Source organism: Amphibalanus amphitrite, unplaced genomic scaffold (assembly GCF_019059575.1).
Source record: "Amphibalanus amphitrite isolate SeventyFive unplaced genomic scaffold, NRLGWU_Aamphi_draft 000317F_arrow, whole genome shotgun sequence".
Taxonomy (NCBI): Eukaryota; Metazoa; Arthropoda; class Thecostraca; order Balanomorpha; family Balanidae; genus Amphibalanus; species Amphibalanus amphitrite.
The window spans coordinates 268,063-285,779 of NW_024881812.1; the positions used below are offsets into that span (position 1 = coordinate 268,063).

Consider the following 17,717-nt stretch of genomic DNA (forward strand, 5'->3'; position numbering starts at 1 on the left):
AGAACAGCATGGTTTGCTGCAATGCAATTTCGAATATTTAATGGGATTTAAGTTACGTCAAATGCGATACAGGACCAGAGACCTTGCCTGGAATTTTTGCATTGAACCCTAAATATCAAACGCGCCATGGATGAGATAACACTTGTATCTCATCCATGAACGCGCTTTATTTTCCTTTCAATAGCTCGATAGCGGTAAAATATTCTCATAATCGTCTTTTTTTCGGTAAATCTGTTAAGTTCTTTAACAAGATAGCGTTAGCAATCGTTATCGCTTCGACAACAAGTTTTGCCGACGTTTGCCAACGTAGCGACTCGCGAGATGTCCAGGTCCTTGCATTCGGTTTATGAGTGTGTGTCTTGATGGATGAAAGTAATTATAAAAGGTCAACCGCTGCCTCGAATATCCGTTCCCGGTTCTTTTATCTAATCATCGATGCTTTTATCTGTGTCGATTTCGTCCGTTCCGAATGTAATTTCATGAAGTGCATCTCGTATTTGCATTTATTTGATTTATTTTGCAATCTTTTGCAAAATTATGAAGTAATTACTTAACGTAATTTAATCCTAGACTAAATACTTCTTCGATATTTTTTTGGGGGAAAGGGTCCCTCCCGAGAAACAGCTAAGATTTTACGCCGACCTTGTGATTCCGACATAGGTACTGCTCTAGATATAAGAAAGCAAAAGTTTGAAGTGCTCCCGCAGTTTTGTTTATACTCGTGGTGTTGGATGGAAGGTGACAAACGCTCTTTCTCGTTTGTAAGTTTAAAGTGAAACGGCATTGGCGTTTTGTTTTTAAGATCACACCGCATTCATATCACAAATCGTACACACGATTGACGCCGTGTGACAGCGATAATGCTTTAAACGCGCGATATGCTCATGCATTTAGTGCCCCGTTTCCATATGCTTCCCCGCAGCACACAGCTCCAACAGACAGCACGTGATCGTGTTTACTTACATGTATTATGTAAAACGGTCTTGGCACGGTAGTTCAGATCACAGTAAGTCATGCATGGCATTCGTTGAAAGCATTGAACACAGTTGTCCACAGTTTAGAAGAGCTGGGGGTACTGCTGCCTGAGCTGGTCGTACTCGGGGAGCTGAGCCGGCGCCACGGGCAGGTGGGACGCCTGCGGCTGGAAGCCACCCTGGTCGGCGATGTACGCCACCGTGTAGGTGACGCCGTCGTCGCCGACGTAGGTGTAGCTGCCCTGCTGGGTGAGGGAGCCCGTCTCTGGCTCGGGGCCCCGCTGCACGCGGCCCACCTGTTCGGCGGCCGTGCCGTCGTCCTGCTGGTAGCCGTACTCGTAGTTGCCCTGCTGGTCCATGTCGAACCTCTGGCTGATGATGCGGGCACCCTGCTGGGGAATGGCCACAGCCACGGCCAAGAGGGCGGCAAACACGATCTGAAACGAGGACGCGCCGTCAATGATTTGATGAACACATTAGGGCCCGAAGTTGTCATGAAATGATTTTCTACAATAATAATTAATTTTTCGCTAAGTTTCTTCACTTCTTATAGCCCTCTCACTTCTCCACATCCTTGAATAGTCCTGCAGCTATCTCAGATATCTCGGTTTTACTTACCGTCTTCATGTCTGCTGAGTTGGTCTGTGTGCGAGATGTGAGACGGTCGGGCTGAGCGGGCCGAGTGATGATCCCGTCCCCGAGGCCGGTTTTATACCTGACACGGGCAGAGGGCGCCGCACCGCCCCGCGCCGGCAGATCGGATGCTGACGTGGAGCGAGAGAGCATCTTAGACCAGGCGTGGCATTAAAGATCCGTTTCGTAATGCGCACGAAGCCCTGGAAGCTCGTATCAGTGCGGTCGAGTTTTTCCCTGACGGTTGCCGATCTTGAGATAACGGTGGGCACGCGTGGGCGTCCATACTGTGCAGAAGGTAGCTTGCAGGTGGACGACTGGGAGGAACACCAGTGGAGCTGCGTTCGTGGGACTGGCGAGGCGTGGATTCTTTATGGAATATGGTGACAAAGACCGGTGACACGCCGCCGGATCACCTTCGTTATGACTGGTATTGGAAATACCGGTGTCAGCGCGCTACCGGTCGGTGTCGAGGGAAGACTGATGCCCCTACTGTGGATTGGATGAGATTAATATTACCTGAGATGGATGCTGAGAGAATTATGGAGACAAGATAATATGCGCATTTTGCTTGGGGCCCCGACTGGAAGTTGAAACTATTCACCACCAATGCTATTAGATGAGTTGTTCGATGTTGGATAAATTTTGACAGAGATGACGTTAAGCCCTTCGTTCCGTTAGTGTTTGATTGATAATGTTAATCCAGCTTCGTTATGTCGGAACTACGGCAAGGCCGTATATCCAAGAAAATTCATGCGATCAGCGATGTAAATCCCACGACATCAAATAAAGGACATAAGATGTGCCATAAATCGACGATAAGTTTTGGCGATTGCTGAACCTAGGAGACGTCTAAATTGCACATTGCACAAGGTTGGTCCTTTCGTAGGTAGCTGCTAGTTACCTTGGGTCAGGCTACCAAAATGTAACGTTTCACGAGGTTTGCCACGTAACAGCATTCCTGACATATAGCAACAACTACTGCTTAGTGCTTTTACCACAAGGCGGTAAAATCCCTTGCCTGATGTACTTACCTAGGCTAATGCGCCACTTGAGATCACTGTAAGTTGTAACAGTGCATCCATAAAAGCGTTTCAACCTTTTCATCTGACTTCATGCACAAAAACGCCGTGAACTGTAACTCTGATGTCTAAGTTATTTAATTTTTATCGTAGAACACGGGAATTCAGGACATAGAAGTTCAGACTGCTGCATTTTTTCGTTTCCTCTTTTATACCTAAATTATGAACATATCGACGAGTTTTTCTCTTTCGGTTTCTAACAGCTAGTTAGTGCTACAATGCTACGATAAAAGATGGCATCCTATTGATTGAATTTCTCAAGTGCACGACTTTTAAGGGTCCTCTGACTGTCCTGCTGCTCACGTAGCCACTATGTCATGAGACCACATTTTCATGCATCGAACAATGCTATTGCCCAAACATGCGGCGATTTTCTTGGATTTCTGTAATTACTGATTTGGTTGTTTTGACATGGGCTTGAGTTTCAATGTATCAGAGATTAAACTTTTTTATGTGGCGATTATGCCTTGAAATGTGTAACCGACCGGTCTTCATAAAATGCACCGTATCTAATCACTTTCGTAACGTGGACTCAGCCCTTGCGTGCAATATCATTGACAAAACCACAATCCATCGCAGTCTATTATTTTAGGCGCAGCCTAATTAATAGCGTGAGGGGACTAGAGGTCTGATCCGAATTCCGATATGCAATTTTGATTCAAACCTAGGTGGTGGTCTTCAATGAAGAAACTGTGCCCATATAATATTTTCAGTCTTGTTTTTCTAATTCTTATTGGCACTCAGCTTCTTTTGAGGCAAGCACATATATGAGGGTGTCTAACCGTGCCTTGGCGACTTTCGCTGTCTGGTCTCCGTAAGGAAGTCAGTGTACCGCCCCCGCTGTCCGCCCCTCATCTTGCTGTTCGTGCGTCGCCTTTTTCAATATTTCTCTCTCTCTTCGCAGCCTCGACGTTGGTGCCTGACCGTGGCGACCTGTCTCTCTCGTTGTCTGTGCGCCGCCTCTCATAATACTCGTCTACCCTTAACAGCCTCGCTGCTGGTGTCTGGCGAGTGGCGTCCTGTCGGACTTCTCTCAGCTGCTTATGTGCCTACCCTCACCGTAATGCCCTCCATTTACAGCCTCTCCGCTGGTGTCTGGTGACCAGTCTGACCTCTCCCCGCTCTCTGTACGCCGCTGCTCACTATGTTCCCCTCTTTTTACAGCCTCACCGCTGGTGTCTGGCGACCTGTCTGAATTCTGCGCCGACTGTCCGGTGGTGAACCGCCGCGAGCCCGGTCAGACCCAGGTCACACTCAGCGTGCCCTTCTCCATCGGCTGCGCGGCCGTCTGCCAGTCGGACCTGAGCGTAACGGCCGCCATCGCCGGCGTCAGTGGCTCCACCTTCGTCATCGGCGAGTCCAACACCCTGAACCTGGATGTGAACGTGACGAACGCCGGCGAGCCGGCATCGCTGCCGCAGGTTCAGGTGAGTCCGGGTGACGTAGCGCTCAGTTCAGTCATGGCACTATGGGAACAGTGCGTCTCAGAGTTACAAGTCACAAGTTAGTACGAACACAATGTGCTACTCAGGTTAATCCAGGAAGCGTATCTCTCAAGTCAGCCCGAGGCATTTGTGGTGACCGCCGATGGCCCCCTCGGCCAGCGAAACCAAATGTATGCGAGCTCCCCCTCATAGTTTCCGCAGAGTCTACGTGTCACGCCGGTGAGCTGTCACGGGTCAATGTCTGCTAGGTGTGTTAAGAGGACATTCCCGCTCGCAACAGATGATGGGTAGCCTGACCAGTACGCAGCAATTGTATGACAGGTGCGTCAGGCAACCGCAAAGTGCGGCCGGAAGTTCGGAATTTCCCAGCCTCAGTGTGCTCCAGGGATCAGATCCCCACTCTGGATAGATGGCATACCTGTCATCTTTACTTAGCAGTAGTAGTGGTACTGATTAACGGAACAACCGCAAACTACCAGAAAGTCTGATCTCATTTACTCATTAGCTACCCAGCCGTAAATACCTACGACTTTGTTACGAATCGAAATCGAGAGCCGGCCGGCGCTCTCGATCCGGTACTTTGAACTGTCGGGATGGGACGTTCTTTGGTACGGTGAGCTGACCGGAGTACCTACGAGAAAAATACTAACCAGTACCGGAGACTGGCGGATGCAGGGTGTATGGATGCTCACCAGTCCTAACGAGGACTAGCCGAACATTGTTCTCTTCGATAGCTGTAGCCGGTCCTCCCGCTCCGACCAGCCCTGACCGCTAGGGTGTCCGTCTAGTTAGTTGTGGTTGGGTTGTTGACCGCTTAGCCTGGATTACATATAGCCTTGATAGTTGTCCGCCTCCCAGTGAATACTTCAGCTGATGTAAGTGGCGCTCGGAGGGTATTTCGCGTCGTGAAGAGGCATGGGAATAAATAATATGGCTGGATGTCGCGGGGTTATTTCATTCAAATTCCAGAGACGCCAGCTCTCATGTCATATGGAGATATTTATTTATACGATTAAGACATTTACGAGACTCGTACAAAACTCAAACAATGCCAATCACAGTTTTATCGATCACTTCCTTCGTGGCACATATGCGTAACTGTTCGGTGGTTTAGAAGAGCTGGGGGTACTGCTGCCTGAGCTGGTCGTACTCGGGGAGCTGAGCCGGCGCCACGGGCAGGTGGGACGCCTGCGGCTGGAAGCCACCCTGGTCGGCGATGTACGACACCGTGTAGGTGACGCCGTCGTCGCCGACGTAGGTGTAGCTGCCCTGCTGGGTGAGCGAGCCCGTCTCCGGCTCGGGGCCCCGCTGCACGCGGCCCACCTGTTCGGCGGCCGTGCCGTCGTCCTGCTGGTAGCCGTACTCGTAGTTGCCCTGCTGGTCCATGTCGAACCTCTGGCTGATGATGCGGGCACCCTGCTGGGGAATGGCCACAGCCACGGCCAAGAGGGCGGCGAACACAATCTGAAACGAGGACGTGTTGTTGGAACCAAGAAGGACTCGTGGTTGGCATATAACGATAAACTACCAATGGCCTAATAAAGTTGGTATTTTCGCGAAATGTTCTCGATTTCAATAGCTCCTTAGCATCCTTAACATTCCTCGTGCTACGAACTTACCGTCTTCATGATGGCTGAGTGGTTGGCTGGTGTGAGATGTGAGACGGTCGGGCTGAGCGGGCCGAGTGATGATCCCGTCTCCGAGGCCGGTTTTATACCTTGACGGCGATACGGCTAACGCTACCAACGGATCATTGAAAGTGTCTATGTGATGACGTCATCATCTGTATGAACCGGTTCTTAGTTGCACTCATCTAAAGCTTAACCTGCACTGCCAATTCTGTCATTCTCTGATTTATGTGAGGGAGGGTAATGCGACCACCCCTTGCGTTAGGGCGAATGTTTAGCCAAAGCTTCTCTTAAAAATGCTTGCACGCGATGAGGGAAACCTACAACATCCGATTTTGAGCTTACAGTAAATCAGTGACCGCTTTAGATGCATCTTATTTCCATATGTCAAAGAAAGTGAAAATGGGTTAAGGCCGTTGTAAACAATACTACCTCCCTCATCCCTCTGTAACTACCCCCCCCCCCCCCTCTGCGTCTCCAGGTGGAGCTGCCGCCGCCGGTCCGTCTGGTGCGCGTGCCACAGCTCTGCACCGAACGGGAGAGGTCCGGCCGCGTGGTCCTCACGTGTCACATTCGACCGCACCCGTTCCCGGCCGGCGCCGAGGGCCGGCTGAGGCTGGCGCTCGACGTCCAGGAGCTGGTACCCGGTACAGAGAGTCTCACCATCGGCCTGAATGTTACCTCGGCAGGAGAGGAGGTGGCGCCGGCGGATAACGTGCGCAACTTTACACTGGGACTGAGGACAGAGGCCGACATCGCCGTCATTGGGTGAGTTGGGTAGGGAGAGGCGGGCGCTGCTCCGGGAGGGGAGGAGGCTGGGTGTCGGACGGGGTTTTCTGAGTAATAGGGCGGCTGCTACGAAATGGGGCATGCTGGGGGTTTAGTAGGAGGAATTTGCGAGGTGGCGGGTGATCGGTATGAGGTGGGATTTTGAAGGAGGTTGAGGGGGAAACGTCGAGGAGAGGGATGTTGCCACAGGTAGGGTACCGTAAAGTGAGGCTATTTGAGACAGTATTTAAAATCGCTATAAAATGAAGAGCGTTTGATTTTTATGTGATATTTTTGCTCAGGAAGGTTTGGAATCGAGCAGTAAATCGCCTGAGCAAAAATTAAGCATAAATTTCAAATGTTTTTTTTTTTATTTTATAACAATTTTAAATACTGTCTCAAATAGCCCCACTGTCTCAAATAGCCCCACCTTACGGTAGGTATAAACAAACAGCACTACCGAGGTGGCGGAGGTGATTTGTGTGTGGACTCTGGTGATCATTAAACAGACAGAAAATACTTTGATGAGATCTGACCACATCAGTGATGACTGCTGCAGACGAACGTTAAGCAAAATACGCCTAAAACCTGGCTGCAAATGACCTAGTTTGAGAAGCTGTCTTTTTTAGAGACAATGCAGCATCTGCAAAAGCAACACCCTGAGAAAAATCGAGTTACACCACAGCTAATTGAGGGCAACATAAAGGTAGTTACTTTTACGTTCACTGTTTCATATATGTCTATCAACCAACCACAATTTATGCGACCATTTTGCTACTGCAGCTACTGCAAAAAGAACATGTTGTGGGCTTCCCAAATTTGCTGGGAGTTGAAGTTTATTGCATTATCGTAATCTATTCCGACGAAGATTAGGGTCAATTGGTGAACATCTCTCGGGACTATGGGCCGATTTCTGAAAATGAATGACCGCAGTTGGACAGTTTTTAGTCCCGCTCCAACCTATATTGACGGGATGAGTCTCACTCGATCCTGGGTTTGCATAAAGTGCCCGAAGACCGCCGATCTGATGCCGTTATCAGATTTTGTGCATTTGTCAGCTGTCGGACTGGACAATCACGTCTCGTCGCACGATAAGCCGCTCTTACTGAGTGGCTTTACGCAGAGTTAAACTGCCAGTTTTACTTTCGTTGTACCTACATGTGACGTCTGTTTGAACAGTTCTCAGTGTCACGGTTGGGGAATGATTATGCGTGAGATGATCATATCATCTCCCGAAATGGCCAAAGAGCTAAGTGTCATACTTATCTTCGTCAAACAGACTCGCACCGTTCATTTGATTGAATATCTGTGACACAATCTTCTTCCCTTTTTATAAAAAATTCCTGCTCACCGTTCATAAACGACGCCTAGGATTGAACAGGCTGTTGATAACCGTTCACGAAAACGGTAAGAGTGATGGTTTTATATAATTCAAAAGTACATGTATTCGTGTTGCCAAGGCTACTGCAGCATGCTGAGCCGGATCTTCGTCTAACTGCCGGTATATCTGCCCGCTATGCGCGTTGAGCGAGCTGACACGCGCGTGTTAAGTTCTGAGAAAAATTGCCTAAATTCGGCTTAAGTGCCCAAGATCTTCACATGCAGGGCCATGCCGTTAGCTGGCTTAACCGCATGAATACCTGCATGTCATTCTTAGCTGTGCATTCAGCCAAACCATCTCGGAACAAGCTCTCAATATACCGCATCATATGATGTCGCTAGTAATGTAGCCGATGTAGTTATGTACATACGTACTGAAGTCCTTTGATATATAAACTGATGACCAATCCATGCTAAGACCGGCATTGGTACTATTCAAAAAGGTTTTGTTTGAATTGATGTATTGAAGGGCTTTGCATAGCTAGCTAGTGTCAATATTAGCTAGCTAATTAGGGTATAAGCTAGTTTCGCTTTCGATGAAAGTGGCAGCCATTTCGAACTGTAGTGAAACCTTGAACCTTCGTTACACTCTGGTATCTCGAGGGTTCTTGGGGAATCCTATCTTATATCGTTTAAAAGGTCACTTGAATTGCGGCGAGATAAACTTGTCCAGTTTTGGTTCGATGGTGGAAGAGCAAGAAGCCTAAATGGCACACCGTTCGAGAGAAGGACAGATGACTACCGGGGTCGGCCCGAAGGCCGACTAGGATCGCGTTAACCGCAGATAGTTTCGAATGAAACTATCAGCCGTTTTTGTTTGCTGGATAATGATGACGGCAGACGACTCTTGAAAACGTGGTAAACCGTACGCACCAGCCGTGAGCCGCCAACCGTAAGCACGCAGCTCTTCGCCCGGCTAGTGGGAGTCTCAAACGGCAGCATTTGAACATTTTACCTGCCAGACGGACAGCGGGAGTGGCAGCCAGCGCGTGCAAAAGTGGCCCACCGAGCCGCCTCGGTGCGGTGAGCTAACGCGTGTTAGCCTGTCGGTGATGCTGTTCCCACGTGGTGCGGCAGGACCCAGCATTCATACCTGATCGAGGGCACCCCACCCACGCTAAGCCCGGCCTGGCGCCTGCGTGCTATAGGCTAATGGCGAGAGATAGCGGCCATACCATATCCATATCATATCCGCCGAGAACCGCGCTGGGTGCGGTGGAGGCGGTGGACTTCCCAGCTGCTGCATCCGCGTCGGAGCATACCTTCAGGAGATGCTCGGCTGGTGGGAGGAGCCGGATCATCCCACGTTTCCTTTTCGACTTTGCTCCGTTTTTTTTTTGCGGAGACTGAACAAACCGCATTTGATCAACTCTAGTTAGTAAGCTCAGAGGGTTAGATATCAGCTAATGACGCCCCAAATCCTTCGAAGTCAAGTCTTGTGAAGGTGGTCCTGCTTGAGGTACATCATCGCCAGTCGCCACTCATTGTTTTGCCCACCGGGTAATCGGTTCCAAAAAGTCTGAGTCTGTTTCGGGGTTACGGAAAAGCGTCTGTCTCCCAGGCGAACTTAACACCCTTACCCATCCCTCGGCTTGTGACCAACGTGACTACCCACCGCTGTAACCTGAGCCCCTTCCTGCTCAACTCCAGTGACCTGACCTCCCTGCTGCCCCGCTAGTCCCCGTGACCTGACCCCCGTCTCTCTCGCCCCACAGTCAACCGCTGGAGCAGGCGCGTCTCTACTACGACAAACAGGCCGACCGGGACGAGTCGGAGCGGAACGATCCCAACTACGTGATCGTCTCGCACCGGTACCAGGTGCTGCGCTACCTGCCCTCCCCCGTGCAGGCCGTCAACGTCAGCTTCCTCGTGCCGGTCAACATGACGAAGCGCAGCGGCGATCACGTCCGCTTCCTGGACCTGTACCGACCTGAGGCGACTATTGAGAACCGGCGGCTGACGTGCAGCATACAGACCGGCTACTACCTGGCCAAGGTGGGTGGTTAGCGGCTTTTATCTGGCCAGAGTTAGTGGGAGGGTGGCTGTTTGTAATTAGAGGATGATTGAGTATTAGAGCGCTGACAAGTGACAACTATGCATGCAACTGTGAGATTCGAGGATTCTTGCCTGGACCGTCAATTGAAAATAATTCCAGATTGTTCGTACAAATTTCTGACGTCCTTGTTCTTTTTGAATGTCATGCAATTCTCAGTCTTTATATGAGTCTTTTCAAACAATCCCGTCGCCTTCCAGCCACCCTGCGTAACCCTATCCATTTTTTTTTTTCTCACCAGGATGGCGACAGCTTCGAGGAGGCGCCTCGCACCTGGCGGCCAAATTACGAACTAAGTGCCGAGCAGCGCCGGCTGCTGTCCGCCGTCAAACTGCCGTACGACGGCTCTAACGGCACGACGGTGATGAACTGCACGGAGCCGGGCGTGTCATGTGTGCTACTGCAGTGTCCGACCGTGGCCTTCCCCCGTCAGCAGACCAGCATGGTCGTCACACTGTCGATGCGCGTCAAACTGCACGATCTCGGTGAGAAGGAGGGTCGGAGAGGGGGTGTGGGGAGGAGTGATTCCAATGGGAGCCAGGGTTGCTTGGTTGTAGTTTTATCCTTTGGTATGCTGATAGATACCATGCTACCAATGAGCACCCGATAGCTATGTACATTGTTACATCTTGAATCTGAATGATAATGATATGATGTTAATATCATCATTTTATTTGTCGAGTCCCGATTGATTGAAAATTGGCTGTCAAATTGCGGAACATTTTCAGTTACCTGGCATTCCCAACTTCTCCCTCCGCCTCAAAGACATGATACTTGCCCAGATTTCAAGACCTGTAATGGCATTCCTACATTGAAGATCCCTTTCTCTCAGCAATGACCTCTCCCCAGTGCTAAATGCTGACCAACCCGCCGCTCCCCTACCCCCAGAACCATTTGTCGGCGAGCGGGACAGCCTGGTGATCTCCACGATCGGCCTGGCTGAGGTGGGCGCCGTGCCGTACCGTCTGCAGCCGCTGGACGACCGGCCCGACCTGTACCAGGTGCACTCGGTGCTGCTGCCCTCGTCCCTGCAGCCGTTCCCCGTGTGGATCATCGTGGTGACGGTGATCGGGTCGCTCCTGCTGCTCGCCGCCATCACTTACGGACTGTACAAGGTCAGTATTATCACGTACGGACGGACTGTACAAAGCCAGCCAGGTCGAATCAGCGTGGGAGCTCTGTGGCATCATGGAAGAATGAGATTTTATACAACTTATTGCCAGCGAGGTGCTCGAATTAGTTTCAGGGCTTCTTTGTAAAAAAAAAACTGACGATGAATGGTACTTTTTGTTGATGAGATTGTATGTCTTGGTGTTGGGCGTTGACTTATTTGTTTGATTTCAGCTGGGCTTCTTCAACCGGAGGCGGCCGGAGGGCGCCGAGTGACGTCACCAGTCCGCTACGCCAATCGACACACTGCGATCTCGGCGGAGCGGTGACGTCAGAGCCGACCTGTGATGACGTCACACAGCTCCGCGGTGGCACACCACCCAGCTGGCCGCCAGTACCGTGCTTTCTAGTCCCGGCAATGGTCCGACGGCGGATCGGGCTGGCAGCTCAACAGACTGGGCGCGGCCGTGCTCGCCCCTCAGAGAGTGGCTGGGGCAGCCCGGCGATATCCAGGGCCCAGGGGCGGACAGACTGCGTAATTTGTACCGTGCACCGTGAACCGGTGGTGCGGAACTGAATGAGCTGGTCTATCCGAGACTACGGCGCGGGAGAGGCGACTCCAATCCGTCTACAGTGAATCCTCGAGCTCCTTGACAATGGCGCTCCCCGCCAGAGGGCAGGCAGGTCCCGATGCTCCCCAGTGCGAGGCTGCTTGCGCCGCCGAGTCGCCGGAGTCGGACGGGACTGAGTCTGAACTAGCCAACCAGGAGTGATTGTGCTCGAGTGGATGGTGCCTGTGATGGGACGTGAGGAGTTCGACAGAGTTGCCTCGGCGGATGCCTCGGGGGCCTTAGTTGCTGCCGCAGTCCTGATCGGACTCAACTGCGCCGATGTGGGCGCGTTTGCAGCAGAATGCGGCCGAGTGAGCGGGCTTCTCACATTCCAGCTCGCGCCTGGTGGAAGGAACTGATCCGGGGAGGGACGGACAACTGACTGTGAACTTGCCGTAGGGTTGTCAGCTAACGAAGGGACCGAATCGCGTGAAGGTACTGCTCCTCAAGAGTGCCTTTCGAGCTACCGAGAGTGCCTCTGGATGCTTTGAATTACCGAATGCTTCTCGGAGATGCTTTTTGAGTTACAGAGTGCCTCACGGAGGTGCTCTTTGAGCTTTCGGGTGCCTCTCGGAGGTGCTAGATGCCGTCGAATGCGTCTTTGAGATTTACGGTGTTATCATTTACCTGAAACTTTGCAAACATCATGCGTCGATTCACCAGTCATTTACAGCGATGGGGAGCCTGTCGAAATGTGCAGCACGTGGGTAAGAATCCCTCGGACCAATGTCGCGCTGATGTGAAGACCTTCATGTTCTAACGGCGCGATGTGATGAGATGAGAGAGTGTGATTTTGTACGTTTGTAACTGTGCGATGCAATGTTATGGCAGTCTGAGTGGTTTCTTTTTCGTCTGTCGGGCAGTGATTTATATATTTATTGTCATTCCACCCGGCGCTGGAGTGGCACGCCCGTCAGAAATGGAAAGAAAGCGTTATATTTGTCTTTTATTACAAAATATAAAACTAACAATTTACTTCATTGTGCATGAACTGAAATGAACTAGCCGCGAGTAATTCGAAACCGTGCGTAAAGGAGGTAAATGGTGCAAGACTCCAAGCGACATGCATCATGCTTTTCAACAACAGTGTAACAGGACGCATATTTCAGCATTTGCCAAATTGCCTAAAAAGGACCAAGATGGCACCAAACTCATAAATTTACCTTGCATGATCGGTTATTGACTCATACCAGGCTGACTTCAAAAGGTGCAGGGGAATATCCTGCAGTCACGGCGTTTCAAGATTAAATAAATGTACCCACAGGTCGTGCCTAACGTGCAGTCAACCTTCCACACCAGGGGCTGGGAAGTAAAACAGAATTATTGCACACTGATCAGCGTGGTTTTCTGTAATAAAAACCAAAGTGGAAGACCTCCACGCACCTGTCATTTGATGAAATTTATAATATACATCTATAGCGAAATGGCACCACGAACGCCGCAATTACTGTTTGATCGGTACAGTTCAGTTGATTCTGCTTTACTAGCCAGCCCCCGAGCTCCTAGTTGAGCAAAACATCGCGCTCGTCGTCGGTCGAATAGCCAACAGTCGGCTTCTGACACGGTCCGCGTCCACAGACCTGCGCCGACCCACGGGGAGAGGAACTCAGAACCTCTGCTAACTAGCCCCGGCGCCGCTGTCCCGGCCGGCCGGGGACAGAGCGTCGTGGGGCAGCACAGCCTGTCCATAGTCGGCCGCCCGGCCCTGTCCGCCCTCCCACCAACCCACCATCACACCCCAATCCCGTCAGTCGCACAAAACAAACGGTCCTTCGGTAACAAAGTCACACACATACCGACCCCGCACATCATACCTGTCACATCTAGGAGCCAACAACTTTCACCCACCACACATCCACACACATCACAACCGCGCAGAGGGCCGCTCGAGCGGCTACGCCACGCCGTGGTCGACCTTCCAGGCGGACACCCACTGGCAAATACGCTCCACGTTCTCCTCCATTTGGTCGGGAGTGTTGCTCGGCAGCTCGTGCACGATTTCGTTGGAGTAGGCGCCGCGGGCCTCGTCCAGCAGAGTCTGGAAGATCTCGCACTGCACGTTCTCCTCCAGCTTCTTGCCCGAGTAGCCGCTGTCGGAGGAGGCACGCTGTTAGCGGGAAATTTACCACTAAAGGGCGTGAAGAATACAAGTTGTTGGATCAGCACTCGGTATCACATAATACTTTGTCTAGATCGTGAAGTAGGGCTTAATATCCTCGAGTCATTGAATTCTGAGCATACGTCATTCATCGCTATCTATGAAAGTGCAACATAGTTTGACTTACAAACGCATTCAAATCAATGAGTCATGCCCACAGAAGTGTGCGGCAATGCCACACTGACCAGCCACGGGCCTGACGATATCCGTTCACATATCAGCAAATAAGCGCCGACCACCACTGACGTGTCCGTCAAACTCTGACAGCTGACCCCCTCTGCCCCCCCCCCCCGCCTACCCTCCCTTCCGTACCGTTTAGTAAGACGGTCGTAGAGCAGTTTGTTGTCGGTGCGCAGCACGAACACGATGTCAAACCACCGCTCCGGGAAGAAGTCACAGCCGTGGTACTCGACAATGTTGCCGCCCGTGGCCAGGCGCGGCTCCAGCTCGTCCAGAAGCTGGCGGCGGAGGAGCAGACGGTCACAGGGGACAGGGGTGGTGGGGCACCGGTGGGAAGAACAAACGGGCATGTGATTCTAACGACGTAAAGGCCGGTGACGGTCACAAGTAACATCGGAACGTATGACACTGGATATGCGTGATAAGTTAGAACACCCGAGAAAGAACATGTAAAAAGCCTAACAAACGTCTACCTGACCAGAAATGACCAAATCAAAGAAGTCAGAATATTTGAGGTTAATGCATCAATATTTCGTTTTAGTCTTAATTACTTGAGGGAAGTAGTAATCACGAGCAAATCTAAACAGTTCTCAGCCACCACCAAGGATCGTTGTACTTCCGACCGCCGCGTCGAGCCCACCTTGTCCTCGTTGAGCACGGGACAGCCGTACTGCGGATCAAACTCGTCCAGACAGTCGGTCTCGCGCGCGATCTCGCTAACGTTCAGCCAGCGCAGCCCGGTCGCCTCGGAGAGCTGTTCGCACGTGGTCGACTTGCCCACACCGGGTGTGCCTGGGAGAGTGGGCGGGACGTCACGAGGGAATTTACGAGTAGACACGGCTGGAAACATGAAAATGACACAACATGCTGTGGTCGATGCCGTTTCACTAAAGCGTAGGGACAATGGATTTACAGCAGAATAGACTGCAATCGGCGAAGATTCAGCAGAAACAGCAGTAAATCATTCACCGCAAAAACATCGCAACACCTACACTCATGAACCAAAACTGCAACCAACAATAACATCACAGCTCTCACTATTTTGAAATGCCACCCAGATGTGCTCTAATCAGCCCTTTCCCTGACATCTACATAGTGACTCCGGTGACCACTGCTACGGGTCAGCGTCCCCTGGCGGCGGCGCAGTGGACCGGCCCGAGCGAGCGGTGACGTAACGTTACCGGCCAGACGGGACCGGGCGCAAGGTCAACCCCCCGCCGAGCAAACCGGCAGACGAAATGACAACAACCTGGCGGAGAGTAATTTACCACTCCGCCAGTGGTATAACGGATTGACGTATAGTATAACGGATTGACGCACGCACAGCCACTATTTCGACATTTCCGCCGAGAATAACAAGGACCTCGTTCCGAGCAACAACTTCCGAATAATGCAATGTGTCCATTGAGCTCAGTTTCAATTAGGCAAAGAAACTCACCGGTGACCAGAATGTTTGGGAGAGTTCGGTTTTCCGACATATTTGACAACCTGCAAAATAGTAGAGAAATACGTGAATTGAAGAATCCCTGCTACACAATGGTACACCGTTGTCCGCACTCCGTTATCCTAAAAAAGCGTTGGGTGAATAAACACAAAAACACGTTCTCGGCAAATGCCAAACGGCATTAATGGGGAGGGTAATTTCTTATCCATAGAGAATGGTTCAAATATACAAAAGACAGCCATATGCGAAATAATTAATCATTTCTTATTGATAGAAGATCGACGTGGCATAGAAGCTGGATAGGTCAATGGATGCGAATTGCGTAGAATACAGCGCCAGTTTTCTATATTTGCTCTGCGCATATTGATATAAACACATCTGATCAGGTCGACACATTCGCCAGGATCCATACAGTGTCTGAATCCTGAATCTACTGTCACTCTGTCTCTGTAATGTTTGAACTTGAAGTCTGTGCCACCACCAACCAATCAGCATCGCGCGAGACAAGACGTGATGTGCTCTTTCAAAGCAGTGTAGTGCACCAGTCCATTCAAGCCCACACAGTCAACACAATTCATTACACTCACACTGACTGGTGAGGCACAAAACACCAACCGTAGCATCTTAAGGCTGCATTGTAGTCATTATAGATGTTGCTGGCTACGATGATTACTGCTATCACAGGACCTAAACTGCACTGTGCTGAAATTGGTCAAGCTATTAGTCATTTGAGATGTGCAGTGATAGAAGCATGTGTTAAGTTGTATGTAGTTAGGAGTTGGCATAGCAATCAGTGCATCACCCTCAGCAAGCCAGCATGCATCCCAACCCCTGCCTAAATAGAATCCAGATTCCAGATTGGAGCCTATCATGATTTGATGTGACCAACAGGGTGCGAAAGGGAAGTGGGAACCATCTAGGGTCGGCTTCCATTTGCTCGTTGCTGTTTATGTTAAGGCCTACCTGGCAAAAAATATTACCAATTAAGATGCTTACAGAGTGCAGACAGCATACAAATTTACTGAAGTGTGAGCCAGACATCAGATACCATGCTCAACCCCCAAGCTGACTTAAGTAAAAGATGCAGCCAAAGATGTCTCAAAGGCATCCCACATCTTATCTGTGATCCACTGAAACTTTGCCTTCCTAGACAAGACCACTCACCTCCTTACCTGAGGGCTGTTCACGGGCCCTGTGTGCTGTCAGACCGTACACAGCCTCCAAGCTATGCCCACTGCGTCCCTACGTCAGCCTTCTGTCACCGCACACAGCGGACCATCCACAGCACGCAGCCGTAACGTCAGAACCGCCTACCCATCCCCTACCCCCACGCCTGCTGCACACACCGCACACACCGCACGCAGCAGTGTGCGGTGCCCGTGAACACCCCTCAGGTCTTCTTCCCTGTTCCCTGTTGATGTTGTTCCTGTTAATGTTAGTGGTGCAGCCTTGAACACCAGCAGACTGGCAGCATGATAGTAACAAATGTGACCGAAGTTGAACAGCACCCATGACAATGAAAAGTACCTACTGTCTGTGGTTCCAATAGGCATAAGGCATATGTCAGAAAATATTTAAAAGCAAAATTAGAGTGAGTTGTATACATGGTACACTCGGGGGCAGATTGATGTTCCACCACTGCCTACCTATCGGGCTCCCATGGCTCAGCACTGGCTGCTGCCAGTCTTGCCTGCTCTCAGCACTGGTCAGCACTGCCTGCCAGCGCCAGTGCTGGCAGTGCTGCCACTGGCAGCAGCCAGTGCTGAGCCATGGGAGCCCGATGGGTAGGGAGTGGTGGAACATCAATCTGCCCCCGAGTGTACCTGACTCGTCACTGAGTCGAGTCAGAGTTCAGAACAGAACATATGAGTTCAATGAGAGCAGGACTTCCAGACTTAAGTGCCTTTGCAAATACCGATCACTGTAAGGTTCGGTTCCATCTTGAACTGCAACATCAACATATTGATATGGCTACAGATGGTGGGTTGCTTTCCACGGTGACATGAAGACGAGACGATGAAGTAGGTATTTGATTGCTATATTTTTGAATATTCATACAAAAACATCGAGCACAAAATATTTCACAAACCTGTCGCAGAGTGCAGAAGAAAATGAGCTGACTGATGAACTAAAATAGGTTTAATTCAAATAACTTGCACATAACCGCGCGGACATCCCACGTGCAATTGTGGCGATTTGCATGTTTGTCACTTTTGCGTTGTATATGAACTTTTGCTTCCATATTCATTTC

At 50.7% G+C, this 17,717-nt stretch overlaps 4 protein-coding genes across 7 annotated transcripts in view; 1 reads left to right on the forward strand and 3 right to left on the reverse strand.

The window, feature by feature from the left end:
- LOC122388304 (integrin alpha-PS3-like) overlaps positions 1–12,659 on the forward strand; it is a 78,690-nt gene extending 66,031 nt beyond the window's left edge. Inside the window, exons 14-19 of the mRNA XM_043379261.1 lie at positions 3,854–4,116; positions 6,244–6,530; positions 9,626–9,905; positions 10,205–10,448; positions 10,852–11,078; positions 11,308–12,659. Of these exons, the coding sequence (XP_043235196.1) occupies positions 3,854–4,116; positions 6,244–6,530; positions 9,626–9,905; positions 10,205–10,448; positions 10,852–11,078; positions 11,308–11,349 (1,343 nt within the window). The 3' untranslated portion in view covers positions 11,350–12,659. The remainder of the gene's footprint in view (positions 1–3,853; positions 4,117–6,243; positions 6,531–9,625; positions 9,906–10,204; positions 10,449–10,851; positions 11,079–11,307) is intronic.
- LOC122388308 (larval cuticle protein 65Ag1-like) lies at positions 949–1,652 on the reverse strand. Its single transcript, XM_043379276.1, has 2 exons — positions 1,593–1,652; positions 949–1,411 (listed from the first exon to the last, which is right to left on the reverse strand). Exons 1-2 carry the CDS (start codon positions 1,599–1,601, stop codon positions 1,058–1,060), a joined length of 363 nt encoding a protein of 120 aa, XP_043235211.1. The 5' UTR covers positions 1,602–1,652; the 3' UTR covers positions 949–1,057.
- On the reverse strand, positions 5,114–5,814 carry LOC122388309 (larval cuticle protein 65Ag1-like). Its single transcript, XM_043379277.1, has 2 exons — positions 5,754–5,814; positions 5,114–5,598 (listed from the first exon to the last, which is right to left on the reverse strand). The coding sequence occupies exons 1-2, from the start codon at positions 5,760–5,762 to the stop codon at positions 5,245–5,247; spliced, it is 363 nt and encodes a 120-aa protein (XP_043235212.1). The 5' UTR covers positions 5,763–5,814; the 3' UTR covers positions 5,114–5,244.
- On the reverse strand, positions 12,618–17,694 carry LOC122388307 (adenylate kinase isoenzyme 6-like). Of its 4 annotated transcripts, none has more exons than XM_043379273.1 (5): positions 17,556–17,694; positions 15,461–15,510; positions 14,663–14,814; positions 14,155–14,300; positions 12,618–13,774 (listed from the first exon to the last, which is right to left on the reverse strand). In XM_043379273.1, exons 2-5 carry the CDS (start codon positions 15,498–15,500, stop codon positions 13,579–13,581), a joined length of 534 nt encoding a protein of 177 aa, XP_043235208.1. In that variant the 5' UTR covers positions 15,501–15,510; positions 17,556–17,694; the 3' UTR covers positions 12,618–13,578. The 4 variants fall into 4 exon arrangements, with proteins under 4 accessions (XP_043235208.1, XP_043235209.1, XP_043235206.1 ...); XM_043379274.1 differs by having other exon boundaries at positions 17,624–17,641; XM_043379271.1 differs by lacking the exon at positions 17,556–17,694 and adding an exon at positions 16,082–16,178.
- Between the last annotated feature and the right edge of the window lie 23 nt (positions 17,695–17,717).